This window comes from Strix aluco, chromosome Z, assembly GCF_031877795.1.
Source record: "Strix aluco isolate bStrAlu1 chromosome Z, bStrAlu1.hap1, whole genome shotgun sequence".
Classification (NCBI taxonomy): domain Eukaryota; kingdom Metazoa; phylum Chordata; class Aves; order Strigiformes; family Strigidae; genus Strix; species Strix aluco.
In genome coordinates, this window is record NC_133971.1 from 17956416 (window position 1) to 17979789 (window position 23374).

The 23374-nt window shown below is 46.2% G+C and overlaps 2 protein-coding genes across 3 annotated transcripts in view; one reads left to right on the forward strand and one right to left on the reverse strand.

The window, feature by feature from the left end:
- Positions 1-5: 5 nt before the first annotated feature.
- LOC141918156 (actin-like protein 7A) lies at positions 6-1864 on the forward strand. The gene is given in 1 exon segment (XM_074812253.1): positions 6-1864. A coding segment is annotated over 1 exon segment (1128 nt). The 5' UTR covers positions 6-385; the 3' UTR covers positions 1514-1864.
- A 2083-nt stretch (positions 1865-3947) lies between these two features.
- Positions 3948-23374, reverse strand: part of ELP1 (elongator acetyltransferase complex subunit 1) — a 37143-nt gene continuing 17716 nt past the window's right edge. For both annotated transcript variants that reach the window (XM_074812271.1, XM_074812272.1), the window contains 15 exons: positions 22564-22704; positions 21382-21467; positions 20679-20827; positions 19700-19823; positions 19144-19241; positions 17716-17917; positions 15422-15483; positions 14864-14926; positions 13682-13742; positions 12767-12877; positions 11968-12079; positions 10697-10824; positions 10153-10307; positions 9065-9143; positions 3948-4091 (listed from right to left, as the gene is read on the reverse strand). In XM_074812271.1, coding sequence (XP_074668372.1) covers positions 4024-4091; positions 9065-9143; positions 10153-10307; positions 10697-10824; positions 11968-12079; positions 12767-12877; positions 13682-13742; positions 14864-14926; positions 15422-15483; positions 17716-17917; positions 19144-19241; positions 19700-19823; positions 20679-20827; positions 21382-21467; positions 22564-22704 — 1639 coding nt within the window. In that variant the 3' untranslated portion in view covers positions 3948-4023. The remainder of the gene's footprint in view (positions 4092-9064; positions 9144-10152; positions 10308-10696; positions 10825-11967; positions 12080-12766; positions 12878-13681; positions 13743-14863; positions 14927-15421; positions 15484-17715; positions 17918-19143; positions 19242-19699; positions 19824-20678; positions 20828-21381; positions 21468-22563; positions 22705-23374) is intronic.

Sequence of the window (23374 nt, forward strand, 5' to 3'; positions counted from 1 at the left end):
CCTGTCACATTTGGGTGTGTGTCATGTTTTCTAGCACCTCTCAGAGCAGGTCGAAGTGAAGCACAAACATGTGCAATCCATCTCTATAGAAAGAGCGCGCAGCTGAGTCACGACTGTCACACGCTTGCACGCAGAGTGCTGGTTTCTGAGGGGCAAGCCTACGTATGGTGTGATAAGTCAGTAGCATCAGTAGAACCACTGCCACCAGGGCTCCAGCACACATCTGCTGCTGCTTGCGCTGATCCGCGGTGCAGTGCCGGCAGGGGAATGCGAGGGGCACGTCCAGCACTCACTGGATCAGGTCACAGCTGTTTGGGAAAGGTCTGCAAGAACAGCAGCAACAGACACAAGCTGTTTGAAGTCTGTAAGGGACAGCCACATATCCATGACCACAGGCAGCCTCAAGGCCATGAAGGAAATGAAAGCAGTAGTTGTAGACATGGGCACAGATTACCTCAGATGTGGCTTTGCAGGGGACCCATGGCCTTTCTATACTGTTTCATCTACAGCTGGTAAGTCCACACAGGAGACTGGGAGCAATAAAAAAGAAACTTTTGTTAGAAGAGAGCTTCAGAGTAGCAGCATACCTTTAACACTCACCAACCCAATAAGACACGGCATAGTGGTGGACTGGAACTGTGTCCAAGATACTTTGGAGTGTGTTTTCTAGACAGAGATGAAGATTCAGCCAGAGGATCATGCTTTTCCGGGGTCAGTGCCTCCCCTGTGTTCCATCACTGACAAGGAGAGATATGCTGAGATGATGTTTAAAGGATTTCACATGCCTGCCATCAACATTGCTTACCAGTCCCAATTATCCATGTACTCTTACAGAAAAACCTCAGCTCTTGTGGTGGAAAGTGGCCATAGCGTTTCACATGTGGTTCCCATCTGTGAAGGTTATGTTATATGTAGCATCACTGGGAGAGTAGATTATGCTGGTTTGGACATCACACATTATCTCATGAAGTTACTAAATGAGTCTGGAAACGTGTTCACAGAACACCAGCTAAACATTGTACAAGACATCAAAGAGAAGTGTTGTTACACTTCGCTGGACCTTACACAGGACTTGAGTTTGCCTGTTTAGAAACAGCAAATGGATTATGAGCTGCCAGATGGACACCTTGTCACTGTAGGCAAGAAGAGATTCCTTTGTGCTGAAGCGCTCTTCAAACCAGCCTTACTTGGCTCACAGCAGCCAGGGCTTTTGCGGCTGACACTCTCCTGTCTCAAGAAGTGTTATGGCAATGTCAACAAAAAAATGGTGGAGAATATCCTCCTGTGTGGGGGCAGCACTATGATGGAGGGGTTTGCCAACCACTTCCAGATGGAACTGGCCAAGATGTGCCCCAGTGACAACCTCATCACAGCCGCACTCCGTCAAAGAATGTCTTCTGTTTGGATTGGTGGGTCTATTCTGGCCTCACTCCACTCTTTCCAGGAGCTCTGGGTTTACAGGACTGAATATGAAGAACATGGTCCTTCCTGCCTTTTTAAGAAGTGCCTCTGAGGAAGACGCTGGCTGCCTTAGAAAGACCAGTGTTGACAAAGGGTATCTGAATTAATCCAAGAGAACCCCCCTTCCACCCCTTGTTGTAACAAAGAGATTTCTGCTGGAGCTGTATTATTTTGGTGTTATTCTGTGCCTGAAAAAGGTTTTTTTTCTTTTGTATTTTGTATTTAATGAAGCTAGACAGCAAACAGGTGACAAACTTCTACTCTAATGAGAGAATCAGGCTTCCATACAGCCATGTTTGATCAGAAATTGGGACATTTCTTAAGCTAACTCCGTATTTCTGCATTAATAGCTTACTCTAATTCCTGATAACTGCATCTGTTCCTAAGACCCTCCACATAACTCAGAAGAGCAAATTCAACATGCCTGTAAAGTCAGCAGCTAAGGTAAAATATATTTCAAGATGCCATGCCTCACCAAGAAAGCAAAAGAGCATCCTAGTAGAAATCAAGGGAGAGCAGACTTCTGGCTGCTGCTGAAAAGAAGAGGCGGTTCAGCAACTGTCAAAGTTAGGATTTCCTGCTCTGGAGGCTCACAGACACTAGGTGCTGCTTCCAGCTCTACTGCTCCTTAGTCAGAGTTCACTGAGGGGAAGACAATGGAGTTTAGTGATGAGTTACAGTATGAATGATTTAGAAGACTGGTCTTCCATCCGGATAGCAGATTTAAAGTGATTTTTCCTTGACAGGAGAACAGGAAGACCAGAGGGTCTGCAGCTTTGACCATCACCATGATGGAAAAGCAAAAGAACCCATTACATACATTAAAGGAACTGCTTTGTTTAGGCACAAGCATGAATCCACAGTAAGCCAGTTTTACCTTTTCTTGGGTTCTTTAAAGAGGTAATCTCTTTCTAGACAATAGATTAGGCTGCACAAGACCTCAGCATTTCCTGGCATCAGATTTAGGAACGTCAGGGATTAGCGGTGTCAGTGTCACATTTCAGTTGCAGGGCCAGAGCCCTCCACATCATTGAGAGGACCACAGACTTCCGCATCACCCCCTTTTCTCCAGATCTGAAAGATGGGCTTCTACATTTCATCTTGGACTGTGTTCTGCTATCTGAAGACCTAGATCCAGTAGAACACTCCTACCCTGTGCAGCCTTTCACGTGTTTTGCCATCTCAAGGCTTTTACTCTTAGAGAATCTCCTTCCAGTGCAGTCACAGTACTTGACAAGAGGTTTAAGCCATCCCCACACCACTCAGAATAGGCCATGTAACTCAGAACAGCTGGAAATAAGACCACTCCGAGGCTTCACACAACACTGACAAAGGATTGTTTTACCACTCCACTCCAGAACCCCAAGCCAGCGCAGCACATACAGTGCAAGCCCACATGGCCATCCCAATATTATGCAGTTCTTACATAGCAAAAAACAATGATCTGCAGCACTAGACACATGCTAATGCAGTGCAGTAAGAACACAGCCCATCACTGTATCATTAGATACCTCCAACAGACAGGAAGTGAGTGCCCTGTTTGTGTAGGCATTTTTCCACAGCACCAAACGAACTGAAATGGCTTGCACTGAACACAGCAGCTACCATGCCAAAATTAAGCAAGGGAAATGGGGGCTACTACTGCTGAAAGGGTTTCCAGCCTCACCTGCAGAGCTTGTCCCCCTCCTCTGCTCCCAGGACTACTGCCATTACTTCTTGAGTCAGATCGCAGAAGTATTCTGGGGTAAAACCTAATTCTCAGGTATGAGGTTAGATCGGTTTCCAGCTGAAACAGTTCTGCAACAGCACATAACATTATCAGAGTACACCTGCTGATCTGTCAGTGCCATACAGCAGCATTAGCTGATCTTCTTTAAACTCAGATAATTAGGGTAGTATTACCCAGCAGTGTCTGACACTGACACTCCCCACCCCCACCCCCGCTTTTCTTCATGTTTTCTTCTATCCGCACTCTCCCTGGTGCGAATGGGCACTTTCAGAACAGTAATGACTGTTGGTATCGCAGGGTTCACTCTGATGTAACAAAGTGGTTCTGATGAAAATCTGGCATTACCAACACCCAGCTTCAACAAAAAAACCACCACTCATTTGTTTAACAAATACAACAATTTGCTATTGCTACAGACATACTGGGGGGATCTCTAAACCAGGCTAAAATGTGACCTGTCATCACAGCAGGTACCATCCACAGGAGGGAGTGAAGGCAGAGAAAACAGCCTGTCCAACACTGCTTTGGTTGCTTCATCCAGAAGGGAGGGAACAGTCGTGGGAGATGTTGGATTCGACCAGCAGTGTTCAGAGCTGCAGACCCTGTTACTCCCCAACCTCACAAACCACCTCTGCCATGGGACGTGAGTGGCTGTTCCCATTAGTGTGATGCCATACAGGTCACAGTCACAACTGCATCAGGTGGGGGGACCCTTCACTTGCGCAGCCCTAAGAATAGCGTATCAGAAACACCAGGACAATGATTTCTGTAAAGATGTAATGAAATTATATGAAAAGTTACAATTCAGAGTCCACTGGGTTTCCTTGGCTTCGTTATTGGAGAAGGTGCAGTTTCCACTGTAGATTTTTATTGAGTTTTGGTGGAATAAGTAATTCTGGATCTGAAAGGCAAACAGGACAACTGTCAGAACAGAGGGTAGCAGCAATATGGTTTCTTCAGGAGCTGTCAACTACTTAGTCTACTTTTCTTTAAATCAAAGGACATTGAGAAGTCTCTGACACATAACATTTCCCTTTAGTGACTGATCACCAGTATGTATGGAAGAGTCCCTCCAGCAGAACCTGCTTACAGAAATAAATCTCAGAGGCAAATCAAGTCCCCTCTTCGTTCTGTGTTACCGTTCAGAACAAGGAGGCAAAAATCAACAGCAGAAAGCAGAACTCCATTCATTCACCAGTACTGGGACATACACAACAGCCAGTTGGCTCTGGTAAGTGTGAAGTCAGAGACACCGTCTGTGTGCGGTGTGATCACGTAAATGATCTGCTCAGGCAGGTGATTGAATTGAGGGAGGAGGTAGAAAGGTTGAGAACAATCAAAGAGTGCGAAAATGAGACTGACTGGTGGAGCCACACTCTGAGTCAAAGACAACAGGTAGAGGCTCTACAAGAAATACATGACTCCCTCCCCTCCTCTCACCAGGCAGAAGGAAGGCATGTGGAGGGCAGGGGGGAATGGAGTCAGGTCCTTCCTCGGAAAGGCAAGTGAAAACCTCCTCCACCCTCCTCACCTTCCCAGCTGTCATTATACAATAGGTATGAGGTGTTGGAACTAGACAGCCAGCCAACTGAAGATGGAAACGAGGACCCACCTGGTGAGTCATCCACTGCTTGTCCCTCAGCCCCAAGACTTACGACTTCTTCAAGTAAGAAGAAAAGGAGGGTAATTGTAGTGGGTGACTCTGTTCTGAGGGGTACAGAGGGGCCCATATGTCGACCAGACCCATACCATAGAGAGGTCTGCTGCCTCTCTGGGGCTCGGGTCAGAGATATTAAAAGGAAAATCACTGGTCTGGTGCAGCCCTCTGATTACTACCCCTTATTGGTTATCCAGGCAGGTAACGATGAGGTGGTAGAGAGAAGTCTTAAGTCACTCAAAAAGGACTTCAAGGCACTGGGGTGGCTAATTGAAGGATCGGGAGCTCAGGTTGTGTTTTCATCAATCCCTCAAGTGGAAGGGAAAAACACTGATAGAGGGTGGAAAACGTATCTGATTAACACGTGGCTCAGAGACTGGTGCCACCGTTGGAATTTTGGGTTCTTTGACCATGGCGACGTTTATAAGGCACCTGGTCTGCTGGCGACAAATGAGAAAGGTGGAATGCAGCTGTCCCAGAGGGGGAAAAGGATTCTGGGACAAGAGTTAGCAGGGCTTATTGACAGGGCTTTAAACTAGATATGAGGGGGGAGGGGGAGATGACTGGGCCTGTTAGGAACAAGCTTAAGGGAAATGTGCCAAAGCTTGAAGGATGATGGACTGGTGAGGGCTCTCCCTCTGCCACTTCATTTGAGAGAAGAGAAAGATGTTCAGGAACCGTGGAATCACCTGAGAAGGGTCTGGTAGGGAATGGGGCCCATGCTCACAAGAGGGTGTTGGATTCATTAGCTCATCTCAAGTGCATCTATACCAATGCAGGCAGTATGAGCAACAAACAGGGTGAGCTTGAAGCCATGATGCAGCATGAGAACTATGACATAGTAGCTATAACAGAAATGTGGTGGGATTCCTCACACGACTGGAGTGCTGCAATCAATGGCTACAAGCTCTTCAGGAGGGATAGACAGGGAAGGAGAGGTAGTGGAGTGGCCCTGTATGTAAGAGAATGCTATGAGAGCTCAGAAGTCAAGTACGGTGATAACGGGGTTGAAAGTGTGTGGATCAGGTTAAGGGCCAATAAATTAGATCTTGCTGTGGGAGTCTGCTATAGACCTCCCAACCAAAGCACTGAGGTGGATGAAGCTTTCTACAAACAGTTGGGAGAAATCTCGCGGTCACTTGCCGTTGTTCTTGTGGGGGACTTTAACCTCCCGGGTATCCGCTGGGATCACAGCACAGCAGAGAAGGAACAATCCAGGAGGTTCCTGGAATGTATGGAGGATAACTTCCTCACACAGCTGGTGAGTGAGCCGACCAGGGAAGGTGCCCTCCTGGACCTGCTTCTTGTGAACAGGGAAGAGCTTGTGGGGGAGGTAAAGGTTGGAGGCTGTCTAGGGTGCAGTGATCATGAGATGATCGAATTTTTGACCCTTCAAGAAACAAAGAGAGGAGATAGTAAAACTGCCACCTTCGACTTCCGGAGGGCCAACTGCGACCTGTTCAAGAGACTGGTTAACAAAATCCCTTGGGAGGCTGCCTTGAAGGAAATGGGAGTCCAGGAAGGCTGGACATACTTCAAGAGCAAAGTCTTAAAGGCACAGGAGCAGGTTGTTCCCATCTGCCGAAAAACAAGCAGGAGGGGAAGGAGACCAGCCTGGCTAAACAGGGACCTTTGGCTGGATCTCAAGAACAAAAGAATCTATGACCTTTGGAAGAGGGGCCAGGCCTCTCATGAAGACTATAAAGTTGTAGTGAAGTTATGCAGGGAGAACATTAGGAGAGCCAAAGTGCAGCTAGAGCTCAACTTGGCTGCAGCTGTTAAGGATAACAAAAAATCTTTCTATAAATTCGTTAACAGCAAGAGGAGGATTAGAGAAAATCTCCCTCCCGTACTGGATGCAGAGGGAAACATGGTAACTAAGGATGAGGAAAAGGCTGAGGTGCTCAACACCTACTTTGCCTCAGTCTTTAGCAGTGGAACTGCCTGTTCCCTGGACACCCAGCCTCATGAGATGGGAGACAGGGAGGAGAAGCAGACTGATGTCAGCACAGTTGAAGAGGAGGTGGTCAGAGACCTGCTACACCACTTGGATGCACACAAGTCTGTGGGACCGGATGGGTTACACCCAAGGGTGCTGAAAGAGTTGGCAGATGTGCTCGCCAAGCTGCTTTCCATGATTTACCTGAAGTCATGGCTGACTGGGGAGGTCCCATTGGACTGGAAGGTGGCAAATGTGACACCCATCTACAAGAAAGGCAGGAAGGAGGATCCAGGAAACTATAGACCTGTCAGTCTGACCTCGGTGCCAGGGAAGGTCATGGAGCAGGTCATCTCGGGTGCCATTAAAAGTCATATAATGGACAACCAGGGGATCAGACCTAGTCAGCATGGGTTTATGAAAGGCAGGTCATGCCTGACAAACCTGATCTCCTTCTACAACAGGGCGACCCGCTTATTGGATGAGGGAAAGGCTGTGGATGTTGTCTACCTTGACTTCAGTAAGGCCTTTGACACCGTTTCCCACAGCATTCTCCTGGCGAAACTGACTACTCGTGGCTTGGATGGGCACACGCTTCGCTGGGTAAAAAACTGGCTGGATGGCCGGGCCCAAAGAGTTGTGGTGAACAGAATTCAATCCGGTTGGCGACCGGTCATGAGTGGTGTCCCCCAGGGCTCGGTTTTGGGGCCACTTCTCTTTAATATCTTTATTGATGATCTAGATGAGGGGATTGAATGCACCGTCAGTAAGTTTGCAGATGACACCAAGTTGGGTGGGAGTGTTGATCTGCTCAAGGGTAGGGAGGCTCTGCAGAGAGACCTGGACAGGCTGGAGCGATGGGCTAAGGCCAACTGTAGGAGTTTCAATAAGGCCAAATGCCGGGTGCTGCACTTGGGCCACAACAACCCCCAGCAGCGCTACAGGCTTGGGGAGGAGTGGCTGGAGAGCTGCCAGTCAGAGAGGGACCTGGGGGTGTTGACTGACAGCCGGCTGAACAGGAGCCAGCAGTGTGCCCAGGTGGCCAAGAAGGCCAATGGCATCCTGGCTTGTATCAGAAATAGCGTGGCCAGCAGGGACAGGGAAGTGATCCTGCCCCTGTACTTGGCTCTGGTGAGGCCGCACCTCGATTACTGTGTTCAGTTTTGGGCCTCTCACTACAAAAAGGACATTGAATTACTCGAGCGTGTCCAGAGAAGGGCAACGAAGCTGGTGAAGGGTCTGGAGCACATGTCGTACGAGGAGCGGCTGAGGGAACTGGGGTTGTTTAGTCTGGAGAAGAGGAGGCTGAGGGGAGACCTCATCGCCCTCTACAACTACCTGAAAGGAGGTTGCAGAGAGCTGGGGATGAGTCTCTTTAACCAAGTAACAAGTGATAGAACAAGAGGGAATGGCCTCAAGTTGCGCCAGGGAAGGTTTAGACTAGATATTAGGAAGCATTTCTTTACAGAATGGGTGGTTAGGTGTTGGAATGGGCTGCCCAGGGAGGTGGTGGAGTCCCCATCCCTGGAGGTGTTTAAGAGTAAAGTTGACTTAGCGCTGAGGGATCTGGTGTAGTTGGAAACTGTCAGTGTTAGGTCAATGGTTGGACTGGATGATCTTCAAGGCCTTTTCCAACCTAGATGATTCTGTGATTCTGTGAAGTAAGAGGCACAATGTTTTTTCTCTGGAGTCAGCCCTGGCAAATGGCAACAGACAGGTCACATGTAGAGGTTTATTAGAGGATTTCTCCAGGCAATTCCAGGACTAGTAGGGGAAAAGACTGTAGGACTAGTGGGGAAGAAGGAAGACAGAGAGGAGATGAGACCAGCCCTTGCTAGGTCTCTCAGCCCTAAGTTTGTGTGAGCTGCAAGGACTTCAGGATGGCAAAGCACCATGACAGACTGTAACCTGGCCTGGTTAAGAGCCTGACCTAGCCACCAAATCCAGATAGAAAAATTCAGCAGGTAAGTTACAAGCAGAGTTACCTAACACATTCCCTAAGAACTCAGACTTCCAATTCCCTCACAACAGACAGACACCACACACAGAGGAAGCCAGGAGCACAATTCAGACACAGGACTTCAGAGCAAGTAAAACCTTATTAAGAAGGCTGCTCACTTGCTGCCAGGTGGGAGGGTACAGCATAAAGAAAAGCAAGAGACTCCTACAACTGAATAAATGTTAAAACTGTTGGCATGTAGCAATGCTTGGAGAGCCTCAAAGCCCACTGATCTCACTGACGCTTCACACCCACACCTAACACAAAGCCTCAACTAACCTTTCATGACAGGAGTCATCATCCTCTTCTGCTGATAAGCTGCCATAATGCTGTTTGCAGTTGAATTGGGTCCCAGGACCTGTATGAAGAAGCAATCCCATGTTCCAACCTGCACAAAGCAAGGCTAAGAGCTGGGATACCTACAAAGAAAACTCTGCTGTTAGTCTCCAAAGGCAGAAGCAGCTGCCTGCAGGAGACCTCACACTACAAAGTGACTAGGAATATGTGATCAAAGCCCAGTAATGTCTCAGAGGCAGAGAGAGAGAAGTGCTTTTGGACAGCTTCTCAGGACACAAAACCCTTATCCCAGCACCTACTTCTTCACAGCACTGTGTCATGACTTGGCAGGCCTACTTTCATTACAGGGCGAGCAATATTTAAAATTCGAGAGTCTCAGCTCCCTGTCACATAAAACAGTTATAATCGGTCCTTAGAGTCTTGCTAATCAGCAGTTAGTGAGAAGATACTGGGGAGTACCTTGTGCTCACCATGAACGCTCACAAACTACTTATTAGAAATAAAGACTTTTACTTTGGAAGGGAACTCAGTGCAGTCCTTGTGATCTCCTTATTTCACATCAAGCTGAAGCTTAGAAGCCTGACATAACCCTTCTTTTTGCAATGTACTCCTTATGATATTCTGGTTCAGACTAAATTGACCAGTCTGTTACCTTTTCACTTCACAACACCAGGCCAGACAACCACTACTCCAGTACATAAAACCTACGCTAACAGTTCAACCATCAGGCCTAAAAAAGAAAACAGTGTTTCTATGTTCTACAAATTGCTTACAATAGAGCTTACGAAAAGAAGTCACCATTAGGACAAGGTAACACGAGCCTTATGAGATCTCATTATGTCCAATGTGGCATTCAGTGCAAGGAACACAGGAGGCTATACTTGTTGTACACATCTAGAGTGTACTGACTTGGCAGGTACTGTACAGAGTGTCTATTTGACTTCTACAGAAAAAAAGCAGATCTGGAAAGCCAGGGAATGATTCCAGACTATTTGCTGGAGAAGGTAAAATACTGCTAAATGCTTGGTATTGTATAGCAAACGTGATGGGTATTGTGGATGAGCACAGACCGGGTTGACAGAGCTCTGCTGCAGGTCTGGAGTCCAGATTTCTGGGATCGAGGTCTCCATCAACTCCAAAACTTCTTCCAGGACTTGCTGCAGTGCCCCAGCTTGCTCATCATAACCAAACAGCACAAGCTGCTTCAGAAGGATGTGTATGTCTCCTGCAGGAGGGAACAGAAGCACAAGCAATTAACACAAGTATGCTAAATAAACAGCTGTATTTCTCTGGTATCAGGGCACAGGAAGGGGAACAGCAAATCAGAACTGGTTCTGTTCTTACCGAGCCCCTACAGTGCCTGAGTACAAACGTCAGACAAATCTGTCACAGCACTGACAAGGCCTCACATCTCTGCTCCCAAACTTCAAATGTGGAGAGCTCACCCATGTTCTTCCAGGCAGAGGCAGATGAACTAAATCAAGGTCCAACACAGATGGTCTTATGGACCAGGCAGCTTCTCTCCCCAGCATATCCATTAAGAACAAGAGGGAGCACACTGCCTCAGCTGTCCTCACAAGATGTGGAGTGGATTAAGATTATTAGGTGTCCTACCCTTCACAGTCTCAACAGCACGAACATTTTCTCCCAGGACTTCCAGAAGGGCCATATCTTCAAAAGCACTCCCCTCCTTCAAGCTGTATCTCTTCCTCTCAGCCTTGCGCCGGTTCTTTGAGGATCGCCTGAAAAGGAGGATGCTTAATTACAGTGTGCATAACAGGATTAGCTGTAACAGGGTAAATCTGAAGGAACATCAACAGTGTGCATGAAACTTGTTACACAAGTCCTTACTCCTTTCAGCGAGAGGGGACTGTATGTAAGCTTATCTATCTTTGTGTCAACGTTTTCAGTGCTACTCAACCAATACCCTTTGTGGTCTGAAACACAATTTAGTAGTTGGGCTGTTTCTCTACTACAGAAAGGACTGCTCTGTGCTCCAGCAAGGTTAAAGTATTGCTCTAAGCACAAAGTAGGGTAAATTGTTTGGCAGTAGTCACAATCAGTCAAAGCTAAGCTCCACTTAAAACAATGTGGTGCCAGGGTCTGTGCTTGCCACGCACATTTTCATTTCTGCTATCTCCACAAGCTGTGCACTAATACAACTCAGTTCCTGCGCGTTATCACAGGAAAACAACTTCGAATCATAGGCCAATACTAGTTGCAGAACGTCCCCAAAAGATCAGCACGCTCTGACACAGGTATGCCGAATACTAAGGGTGCGTACTCTTCCTTTTTTCATCTGGGCCACAGAAATTGCCCTAAAAATTGTCCACGCTTTCCCCACAATTGTATTTTTCCACATTTCAGCTAGGGAATACAGAAGTGGTCCCACAGACTACACCAGCCCACCCCACACTGCAGTTCATATTCTTAAGAGCACTCAAAAGCAACCGACGCCCACTGTGGGAAGACATCGGTATGAGATTTAGTAGCAACCCCCACGCATGAAGTGCAAAACCTAGGACAAAGAGCACAAGCCATGCGCACAAGCTGTTAATGTTTGAGGAGCTCTGCCCATTTTTTGCATGAAGCTTCCTACAGCCAGCTATTCTGGACACGTGCCCGACACCCACAGAGCCAGTTCCTGCCCAGAGTCTGTGTTCACAGCTCCTCTGCTGGGCACTCAGTTCCTGTTGCACTAAGTGGCTTCTGGCATTTTCTGCTCTCTCCCTCCCAATGAGTTAAAATAACCAGGAAATGCCTGTAATTAAAGCAGCTTCAAGGCATTCACAGCTGCGAGGAGGAGCACGCCAAGCATGAGCAAGCTGCCCTCCCAAATGCTGATACCAGTGCAGCCACTACCGAATTTGGAGGCAGATACTTACGCTGATATTCTTGAATTGCTGTGTGAATACTTGCTGTTCATGTCACTGGCTGTCACAACACTACTGGTTTCAGAGAAAAGATCCAATTCTGGGCAATTTGGCATTTCATAATCTGCAAAACATGTTAACAACTGTCACAGTATGGAAAAAGGTCAGTTATTCCAAGCTTTCTCTCTGGGTAATCTACATAGCTTGCTGGAGACACAGCCTGGACAGATTCATTCTACCTGCTGGCATTTCAGAGCCTTATGGCTCTCAACCCCACTCAGCCAGCACACAAGAAACAGCAACTGTGAGATCAATGCTCCTCTGCCCTGGTGAGGATTGTGATATTAAACAGTACAATCAGAGGGATGACAATCTCAGTGCAGCAAATCTGGACCAGGACAAAGCATTCTGTTTTCACAAAACTTCCATGAGTCCGTGTGAGATTGCAGGTGAATAAGCTTAGTAGGTACTTGGCATAAAGGACATGTTGAACACTGTCTGACCCAGCAAAGCTGGCACTATGGAGACAATGCTGTGTCATTTTAAAGAGCTTTCAGGTGACTTTTGATCCCATGAAAGCTGTGACACAGATAACACTGAAAATAAAGCTGTCTTTACAGAATGAGCAAGGTCAAACAACCACAATCCAAGTATGGTGTTAGGAGGGGGTGAGAAGAATGCTGTTCTACTGTTGTAGATACCACTGCAGGTAGAAGAGAGTACAGCTCCACCAGGACAAATGGAAACCACAAAGAAAAAGATGATCACAGTTGCTTATGCAGGAGAAAGTCATATTCATTTCAATACCAACCCTGCAGGCTCTCACAAGCCTTCTTCAGCTCTTGGACCACTTGCAGGCGACTTTTATGGTGAATAAATGCTGTTTTCTGAGAATCTAGGAAGATCAGCTGATTTTTCTGAGCTGCTCAATAAGAAAACCAGAACATGAACATTTGTGCAAGAGAACAAGGAAAGCATTTTTTACACAAGAAGTCTGAAGGAGCATAGTCCTTCAACAAGCTCAGAAGTCAGGTGCAAAGCACATAAAAGTACTCAAGTGTAAGGAAATTCAAATCTTATAATGCAGGAGCCCACAAAACAACATGCACCTGGATGTGGAGTGAATTAACCTGCCAGACAAGCATCTTCTTGAACAAGTCTGTTTCTGATACAGGAAGAGCAGAAAACTCTGTGGCCAATCTCTTCACATTAATTAGGTTTGAACTAAAGAAAAAAATCCCTCAACACATAAATCCTACTGCCCACAGCAGGAAAAGGAAAAACAACTAAGAGTAACCACCCTTCCCAGACAGAAGGGAGAATATAGCTATCAAATAATATTTTCCAAAAACTACTCATATAGCTTATAGACAGCTAGCCATTTTCTTAGTCCATAGCTCTATTGCCACATATGCTCCGGAACAAGGACTGTCCTGGTTTTTTGTGGACATGCAGACACAGACCCTTTGCTGTTTGTGACTGTGAGGCCTGGAAAAGCTCAAAAGAAGCTTGACTAAGCTAAAAAGAGCTGACATGACACTGCAGGGCTTCAGGCTGCATTGAGTACTGCCAAATGCAGCTAACTGGGCAGCAACAGTTAGGCAGAATCAAAGCATCCTTCCATACAGCTTTGAGTACTGGAGTGCTGTGACATCCCACGGACCCAGCAAAGGCCTTCTTCAGCCTCTATAGCACACAGAAGTCTCAGATTCTTGCACAGATTCACCTTCCAGAATAGCAGGTTTGAAGTTGGTCTCCAAGATATCCAGTCTACCATACTTGTGAATCTGGATCAGGGAAAGGAAACAAGGCATTATTTATGGATCTAACTCCACAGGGTTTGTGTGACAGGATTTTTTGTAGCAGGGGAGGGCTACAGTGGTGGCCTCCTGTGAAGAGCTTCGCAAAGCTCCCCTGACTCCCAAGTGAGACCTGCCCCTGGCCATGGCAGAGCCAATTAGCGATGGTGGCCGCACTTCTGAGATAACATAAGGTGAACCTGGGAGGAGTGGGACTTGTGAGGTGTTATGAGAAGGACACCTATGCAAACACCAAGGTCAGTGGAAGGAAGGAGGAGAAGCGGGGGAGGTGCACCAGAGCAGAGAGCCCCTCTGTGTCCTGTGGGGAGACAGCAGGGCTGCCCTCCTGCCACCCATGGAGGTTCACAGTGAAGCAAAGACCACCCTGCAGCCTGTGGAGAACCCCACACTGGAGCAGGCAGCTGCACCCAAGGGAGGCTGGGACTCCGTGGGAAGGCCCCGCTGTTGTAGTTCAGCACTGGGAGGCCTGAAACACGCGGGGGTGACCCATGCCAGAGCAACGTGGGAACGGCTGCAGCCCGTGGGGAGGACTCATGTCGGAGAAAGTTCATGGAGGGCTGTCTCCTGTGAGAGGGACCCCACACTGGAGCAGGGGAAGAGTGTGAGGAGTTGTCCCTGAGGAGGAAGGAGCAGCAGACTGATTGTAACACCCATTCCCTGCCCCACATGCTGCTCGGGGAGGGGAGGAAGGTAGAGAAAACGGTAACAGCCCAGGGAAGAAGGGAGAGGTGAGGGGAAGGTGTTTTTAAGATACAGTAACACTTCTCACTGCCCCACTCTGTCTATTAAGTGGTGTTGTTGTTAGTGTTTGAATTAAAGTGATGTTCTTTTTTCTTCCCCTAATGAGCCTATCTCTTGCCTGTGACCATAATGGGTGAACTGCCCCTCCTTGTCCTTATCTTGATTCCTGATCCTTTTGCTTTATTTTCTCCTTCCAGTTCCTGAGGGGGAAGGGGTAAGCAAGCAGCTGCAGGGTGCTCAGTTGCCCTCTGGGCTCAAACCACAACATTAATGCAGATCCCATGCCTCTGCCTTGCACTCTAAAATAAATATTTCTACTCTGGTTCTTGTGTTCTGAAATGTCTTACCAGTCTTAAAGCCTCTTCCCAGAGAGTCCCTTCTAAGAGCAGGAGAACAGCCTCTTCATAGTCCTAGAAGGAAAGAGCAACCATGTACTGCTACAGATACTAGCAATACACATTCAGATAGTACCTATTCAGAGGCGCATTTCTTTCCAGCAGTATCACAGTCAGGACAGGAAAACACTACTGTGCCAGAAGTGCTCACATAAAAAAAACCCCAAACCAAACTATGTTACTTCTCCCATGCTAGGGGAAACCCCTCTGGAACTCTGCCTGCCTTACTCCAGCCATCATGCTTCAGCACTTTGAGACAAAAGCTTTTCATACCAAAGCAAAGGCAGCTTCGTGAGTGGAAAAACTCAGGGACACAGCATTCATCTCCACCCTGCTCACTGCATCACCTGGACCTGCTCTGCCCTCCCCAGGACAGCCCATGGCACAGATTGTTTTGCTGTCAGCATGCATGGAATCACATGTGGCCCAGGAGAACAGAGAAAACACAGATGGCTTCTCTCTCTGACAGAGGCTATTACTGGGGCACAGACAGGAGGGTGATTACATTACCTGAGTGTACTGCTCCAGAAGTATGGCTGCCTCTGCATGTTTTCTCTGTTCAACTAGTTTTCCTACAAGAAAAGGTGGAGTTCAGCTTTTCAGAAGCAGATGGATTTTGTGCCACAAAATTACGAAGTAGAGGAAAATCCCACTCACTGAGGCACTACCTGCTCACATGCTTGCTTAATCTGCCTGGTAAAAAGAAGGGCTGCCTGATGCCAAGAATTTATTACCTTGCAACATTATCAGCCAGTTGCTTGTGAAATTGCTGGTGCACATCCCTCAAGGCCAGCTGGAGAATGTTTTCCCCCATCTGGGTTTGTGTGTGTGGCAGGGGTTTTGGTAGCGGAGAAGAGGGCTAGAGTGGCAGCTCCCATGAGAAGCTTCTTGAAGCTTCCCTGGCTCCAGGTCAGACCAGCCTCTGGCCAAGGACGAGCCAATTAGCGATGGTGGCTGCGCCTCTGTGATAATGTATTTAAGAAGGGGAGCCTGGGAGGAGGAGTGGGAGTTGTGAGGAGACGTTGTGAGGAGGACACCTATGCAATCAGTGGAAGAAAGGAGTGGAGGTGAGGTGCACCAGAGCAGAGACTCCCCTGCAGCCTGTGGTGAGAGGTCAGGCTGTGCCCTGCACCCATGGAGGTCACCAGTGGAGCAGATGCCCACTTGCAGCCTGTGGAGGACCCCATACCAGAGCAGGTGGCTGTGCCCAAAGAAGGCCAGGACTCCGAGAAGCCCACGCTGGAGCACTCTGTTGCTGGGAGGACTGCAGCGCACAGGAGGGACCCAGACTGGAGCAGCCTGGGAAGAACTACAGCCCGTGGGAAGGACTCATGTCAGAGAAAGTTCATGGAGGGCTGTCTCCTGTGAGAGGGACCCCACACTGGAGCAGGGGAGGAGTGCAAGGAGGAAGGAGCAATGGACTGACCACACACCCCATTCTCTGCCCCTCCCCGCCCTGTACTGCTAGCAGGCAGGTAGAAAAATTGGGAGCAAAGCTGAGCCTGAGAAGAAGACAGGAGTGGGGGGAAGGTGTTTTTAAGATGTGGTTATACTTCTCACTGTCCTACTCTGTCTGTTAAGTGTTGTTGTTAGTGTTTGAATTAAATTGATGTCCTTTTTCTTCCCCTAGTAAGTCTGTCTTTTGCCCATACCAGGGAAGTCATCCCTCCCTGTCCTTATCTCGACTCCCGAGCCTTTTGCTTTATTTTCTCCTTCCCAGTCCTGGGGGGGAAGGGGTGAACGAGTGGCTGCGTGGTGCTCAGTTGCCCTCTGGGCTCAAACCATGGCACACCCAGTCTGAGACAGAAATAGTGAAGAGTGTTTTAAATGAAGGAGGCCAGGATGTAAAAAGGAAATCTCTCTTGACAGCTTCAGTGTATCACAGCCTTGCTATTGCAAGGAGCACTTTGCCACCTGCTCTCTGTGATATGGACAGCAACCATTAAGCTTGTGGGATTCAGGGCTTCTAGTCTCCTAAAAGTCAGAACCAGCTTTGGCAGTGGTTAGTATACTAGATGCAGTGTAAGACAGCAAGTGATACACAACACCAGAAAAAAAAATTAAATTACCCAAGCAAAGCAATCTCAACCCAGACAGCTTGTGTCTGCTCATTTTGCTAAATTACAGTTGTGATTTAAGAGGGGGAGCAGAAAAAGTATTAAAGGCAAGACATGAAGTATCCAAATCACATTAAGTGACAGAAAAAGAAAATACTGATATCCAACTCTGGAAGACTACACTCCCAGGAGCCATATTCCCACTCCTTAAGCGGGCCCTTCATAAACTCTGCCTCTGAGTAAGGCAGAAGTCAGGATGGTGTTCCATTTCCCTTGCTGAAATATATGTCAGGTCCACATGAAGACACAGCTCTGAATTACCCAATAGCCTTTAGGGTCTGTGACTAGGCACAGTACATGTCAATGATGTCTAGAGGCCTTAGTCATGTCAGACACTTCAAAGAATCTCCATTCTCTGAGGTTGACCAAGGAGGCAATTTGGAATAGCAGTTCAGCAACCAGCTGCAAGGAAAAAGTGCAAGCAGTCATCAGCATGTGGCAACCAAGGCCATACCTAGCTTGGCAACTCTTGGGTGCCTACCAGCTCAGCTCCAACATCTTTTGGTTCCTTTGAGAAAAAAGGTTATGTGCAATCACTCAAACCCTTGTGAAACACGGGATCTTTGTTCTCCCTTTAAGAAAAACACTGCTAAAGAGGTTTTCACTAAATTTCAGGAACAATCAGTATGAACCAAAAATAACAGCAGCTGGTTTTGCTCTGCACACTTCCATCTCCTCAAGGCCTACCTGCCATGCTCTGAGCCAGGCTGGACAGCTTATCCTTTGTGTAACCAAGCTGTGATGCCATGCACAAGGCTTGCTGCCAGCTGCCACTGTTCTGAAAAGCATCAAGTGCTTTTGCAAAGATGCCAGCACGAGCAAATATCAATGCAGCCTGTTCATATAGCTGTTTCTGAATCAAGTACTCCCCATATGCATCACTGATATCCTGCAAGAAAGGGACAAAAGAGAAACAAGAAATCAGCTGTAGAGTCAGTAGCAGTCCTCCATTAGTAAAAATTAAGTGCCCATCAACAAAAGCCTGTTTCCCCCTCCCCCATGGAACCTCCAGGCACAATGTTCCTACCCCACTTCAAACTTTATATCAAGCTAAGAGCTGCTCTTTAGCACTTGGGAGACATTTCACAGAGCTAAAGCAAGAGAGAGACACGGGGAGGTACCCAACTTTCCAAGCCAAAGACTGGGTACATACTGAAGGAAATCAGCCCCTTCTTCCCCACTCACATGAGCAGTTTTTGTTAGAATGTCTCCCTCTACCAACCTACTCCAGGAGTCAAACACTGGCACAAGGCAGGATGCAAGCCCTGCAATTCTATAGGCACAGGCTGCTGTGAACCAATATTCTGAGCTTCACTATGCTATTCAAAATCTCCATCAAGAAGTGGGGGGGAGATGGATTTGACTGGAAGAATACAGAAGGAATAAAGAAAGACTCACAATGAGCCAGAGCCAGGAACAGACCTCCCTCATGAGGAGAGTCCCTTCTGCTTTCACTGTGTTGCAAACAGACTGAGTTTCTCTATTTCCCCTCTTACTTCTTAATCTACTTCTTTTACAAAGGCTTGTGAGTTGTGTATTTACAATATCTAAATTAAATTATATTGAATGAATTCATTTACATTTTACCTTAGCTTTGGGCAAGCTAGAGTTCTTCAGTAGTACTGAAACCAACAAGGGACACTACCTGCTAGGAAACAGCACATCTACAAGCGCCCCAAGCTCTCTAGCACTCTTCAGAATAGTTTAAGGATGACAAAGTATCCCCTCCCCACACAACCTGCAAATGCCAGACAGAAAGCTGGTATCGCAAACGTCACGACAGGAAGAAAAGTCTTTCTGTGGTAATGGGAGTTCTCCAGCACAGCACAAGACAGTGCAGCGGAAACTGGACTCCCAGGTGCTCTCCTGGTCATGGGATCAAAGAAATAACTGCCACCCCTTCAATAATCAGACCTCGCAGGGTCAGTGCTGAGAGTTATTCCAGCTATTATCTCAGAGGAGGGTCTCAGACAACACAGAAATAGCAATGACCTGCAGAACTTGAATGCAAGCAGCTGCTGTCTCATTCCTGCCCTCACTCAAGATGCCAAGGACATGCAAACACACACGAGAAGATGAAAAGCCTGCCTGCTGCAGTGTCACATGCTTACACACCTTGTATTCCTGAGTGCTAGAGGGGTACAATTTCAGAGCTTCACAATACTGATTCTGATCCTTCACCAAGTTCAGAAATTCAGAGAAGTGTTCAGGACCTGCAGAAATAACATATTTTTCACAGCAATAAAAGACAAAGCACATGGCCTTCATGGCTCCCAGACAGTCTGGGTTCATTGCATTAAGAAGCAACTAGAGATGCTTGGGTGGAAGAGCCTGAAAGCACCTATTCTACTGCTGTAAAATTAAGGTGTTCCCTTTCTTGAGGTTTGCTCCACTTTTGCCAGCAATATTAACTGGGAACAGGTCACGTACAACAGGAACAAAACAAGACTTAAGCTTCACAATCACAACAGTAAGCATTCTCTCCCCATTCCCCCTTTGCCAAGCTACACTACAGAAATCATGTAGCAGTTAACTATGCTCTACCAGGAGGGAAGATGACCTTGTGCAATCCTTCTCTTTCTTCAGCTGTTTCCCCCCAAAGGCTCTCCAAAATGGAAGTGCTTAACTGCAGAATTTCTCCTTAGAGACACTGCATGTGCAGGACACCTACCACATTTGCTGAGGTGCCCAAGAGCTTTTGTGTATCTCTTCAAGTGTCTGTCTATTGTATATCGCTGATAATTGGTTTCCATTTTCTGGAGGGTATTTAAGAAGGGCAAGTATTCTTTTGGGTCCTGCAAAGAATAATAAAAACTGCAGTTGAGCTAATCTGGTAAGATCCTTACTTACTCCTATCTTCACCAACAGACAGTCCCATATTTGAAGTTGCACAATAATACACTAAAAGGGCTTTTTTTTTTTTTTTTTTTTTTTTTAAATGTAAGCCATCTTATGTATATGTACTCTTGCCAGGAATGACTAACTTAAACTACCAGGCTCACACATGGGCTTCAGCAGTATCTAAAGGATGGTGACATTCAAAATCCAAGGCTATGTATCACATCAAACATTGTTTTCTATTAGCTATTATCATGTATAAATTTGCAACTGTAACACTGATCAATTTCCCCGACACTAAAGGTCATAAAATTTGTTAACATGAATAGGGTATTTTAATTGATGGACAGCAGACTCTGTTGCAACATTAGAGAACTCTGAAGATCCTGATGGGTATTTCTATTCAGTGATTTCAAATTAAACCTGCTGGATGATACACACTATTATCATGGCCACCACCAAATAAGCAAGAATCAAAAGAGTACAGAACTGGGAATGTGAGGCATGAAGTCACACTTCAGACCACAGTCCCTCCCTTCCCCAGAGCTATGTTGCCATGCTGCTCTAGAAGAGCCCTATTTCACCTTGAGTGCAAGCACGTTTCCAAAGCTGCGCTCAAGAAGTACTAAAGGGATGCAGAGACATGCCACCTTTCCAGCATTATCCCAAGCACACAGAGGACTTCCAAGCAACTGGAATCCTGTCTGAGTAGAGAGCTATGACTAATAAAATGTGTGAGCTGATCTGCAGACTACAAAGAACCTTTGGGAAAGCAGAAAAATAGTTCCTTGGCTGGAACTATAAGGCAAGACCTTTTGAGACTTTTCTGCCACCATGATGACTAAATCAAAGTCGTATGTCCCCAAGGAATAATCATACAATTCATTGACATCCACAAGGAAAAGCAGATACTTCAGTGCTTCTTCTGCACTCACGGCTTTGACATCTGGAGTAACGTTTTCTGTAACAAGATAAAGAAGCATACAATCAGTTACACCATCAGCAGTGGAACCCCACTCTGAGGGAGGGATGCATTAGCAAGCACATTCTTAACACTAGATAGGAACCATCAAACTAAGGTTCTATCTTGCAGAAGGGATTACTTTGCCTTTCCTGGGCAACTTCAAGGACCAGTCCAAGCACAGTAACTCACAAAGTGTGCAACACTGACAAGTCAGAAGTGTCAGTACAGAATAAACGCAAAGTTTGCCAGTTTGAGATACCAGGACCCAGAATGGGAGCCTCCTATTCCATGCTGGGAGAATCAGAGTTCTGACTGGAAAAAGCAAACAGCTCCAACTCTGGGCTTTCTCCTGACATACCTAGAAAAAAGGATGAGCTGAGGGCATCTTAGCTGCTGTTCCATTATCACACAGCTAGTTTCAAGTACATTTCTGTTTTCTGGCTGACTCCACAAACAAGTCACCTTAAAATAATTCTCAGGGCGAACCATGCTAACAATGAAAGTTCCTGCAAACCACCCATTTTCAAAATATTGAGTTCTGCATACAACACCTTGAAGATCATGAACCTTTTGGAGAGCAATTTCCAGTTCTGGAGGACTTTTCTTTACATGTGCTGTCAGTATTGATAGGCAGTACCTGAAGAAAACAGAAGCAGGAAATGAAAAAGTGAGAAGGCAGAAACACTGCTTATCCCTATTTTAGCACAGATAGTGCAAGTTCTAGTTTACATTTTAGTAAAAACCACCAAACTACTCAGGTATTTCAATCCTTCTAAAGGAAGGCAGGAAAAATGGGAAGAGAACAGAATATACCAGAAATGTTTTTCTACTCAGCATGTGTTCCCAAACATGTCACAAGACTGGAGGTGTGTTTTGAATAGAATGAACTTCCTTACCACGACAGCCAGTGCAATGGAGAGAGAACATCTCTCTCTGAAAGCTCAGATAGCTGGACACAGTTTTCCAAATCAAATTTGGCATGAAAATGCTCTTTTTTGTAGAAGGAAAGCTTTCTAGGAGGTTATTTCCACTTTCATACATTTCACATGTACTATTTCAAAATAGCTTTCCAAGCTAAAGGGATGCTTTGTCTTCCGAAACCATTTGCTGAAAAGTGTCTACATTTTCAGGGTTCAGCAGCAACCCGCCATCTGTTGCTCCTCTATCCACTGTTTCACATATAAGCTGCCAATGGTTTAACACTGCTTCACTAACTACTGTTATTATCCTATTTTCCCACCCTTTATCCTTGTGTGGTGTTGATTCATCTAAGGAGGATGGTTATCAAAAAGTTAATCATTCAGAAATATGCAGCTGAAGATTTACAAAAGTAGTTCAGTCTCAAATGGAACAGCTGAGATCTTTCCGAAAGGCCAGCTGCTCCAAAAAGTCAGCATCTCCCCAAGATGACAATCTTGCTCATGACTCCCTGTCCCCTGTGCACACAGACTGTTCCTAAACTGAGTGTATTTCTTAAACCCCTATAAGCATCCTGCATCTATTACTTTAACTTTTGCAATAAAAAGTGGAATTATTAAATTATTAAATGTTGTTGTTTCAGGCCAGCATCCTCAGCAGATGGAAGGTATAGCTACATAAGTTTTGGGGAGCACAGGCTCACCTCAGAGGATCTGAAGCAAAATAACTGATGTTAAGGACAGCTTCACTTTCTGCAAATGACTTAATAGAAATCTCTCTAGTGGCTCCTTCATCTACAATAAGAAAATGCTCACTTTTGAGGGTCAATGTGTTCCATGGCAACTCTCATCACATCACATATGACGTTGACTTTTTTCTGATCAGAATGTTGAAGTGGTTGAGCATTACAGGTACCATTCAGAGATGGGTACATACTCTTTGTGAAATCTTCTTCTCTAAATAAAAACAGATACCATGAATACCAGCGTGGTTCATTGCAGAGCCCAGCACAAAGACAGTAACATTAAGAAACACAAATACGTGCAGAAAAGGACTACTCAACAAAATAGCTCATACGTCATTCAGTACTGACACACAACCTGCCACACTACTAGAGAGCTCTCCAACATCTCTCATCCATCTCAATTGATTCTCAGCCAAGACAGGCACTGAAAAAAGCTGGTCAGAACAACTGCTTTAGTTACACAAAAAAAGCAGATTTTCAAGATACAGCTGTCTTCTACTAAATCCACTATGAAGATGCTGAGCAACAGAGCACTTCTGAAAACTAAGCCATTTGCTTTTATTTCTAGACAAAGAGTTAAGGTCAGGTCAAAACTGAAAATAAAAACAGAACAGCTAAGTGATAGCTCCAGCTGCTAAACATCAGCAAGCTTGAGAAGTCCTGAAGCTACCAGAGCCCTAAAGCCTCTTGTCACTCAACCCTTGAGAAAGAAATCAGGAGACCTGATTTGGGAATCTAAGTAAGTATCTTGGCCTCAGGCTTCAGATAAGCAGTGCTGTCTTGCTCCTCTTTATGAGGAAACAAAACTTTCTCTGTTCACATTTACCCCTGTACAGCAAACCAGAAGACAAGTCAAAGCAGTCATACAATGTACTAATCCT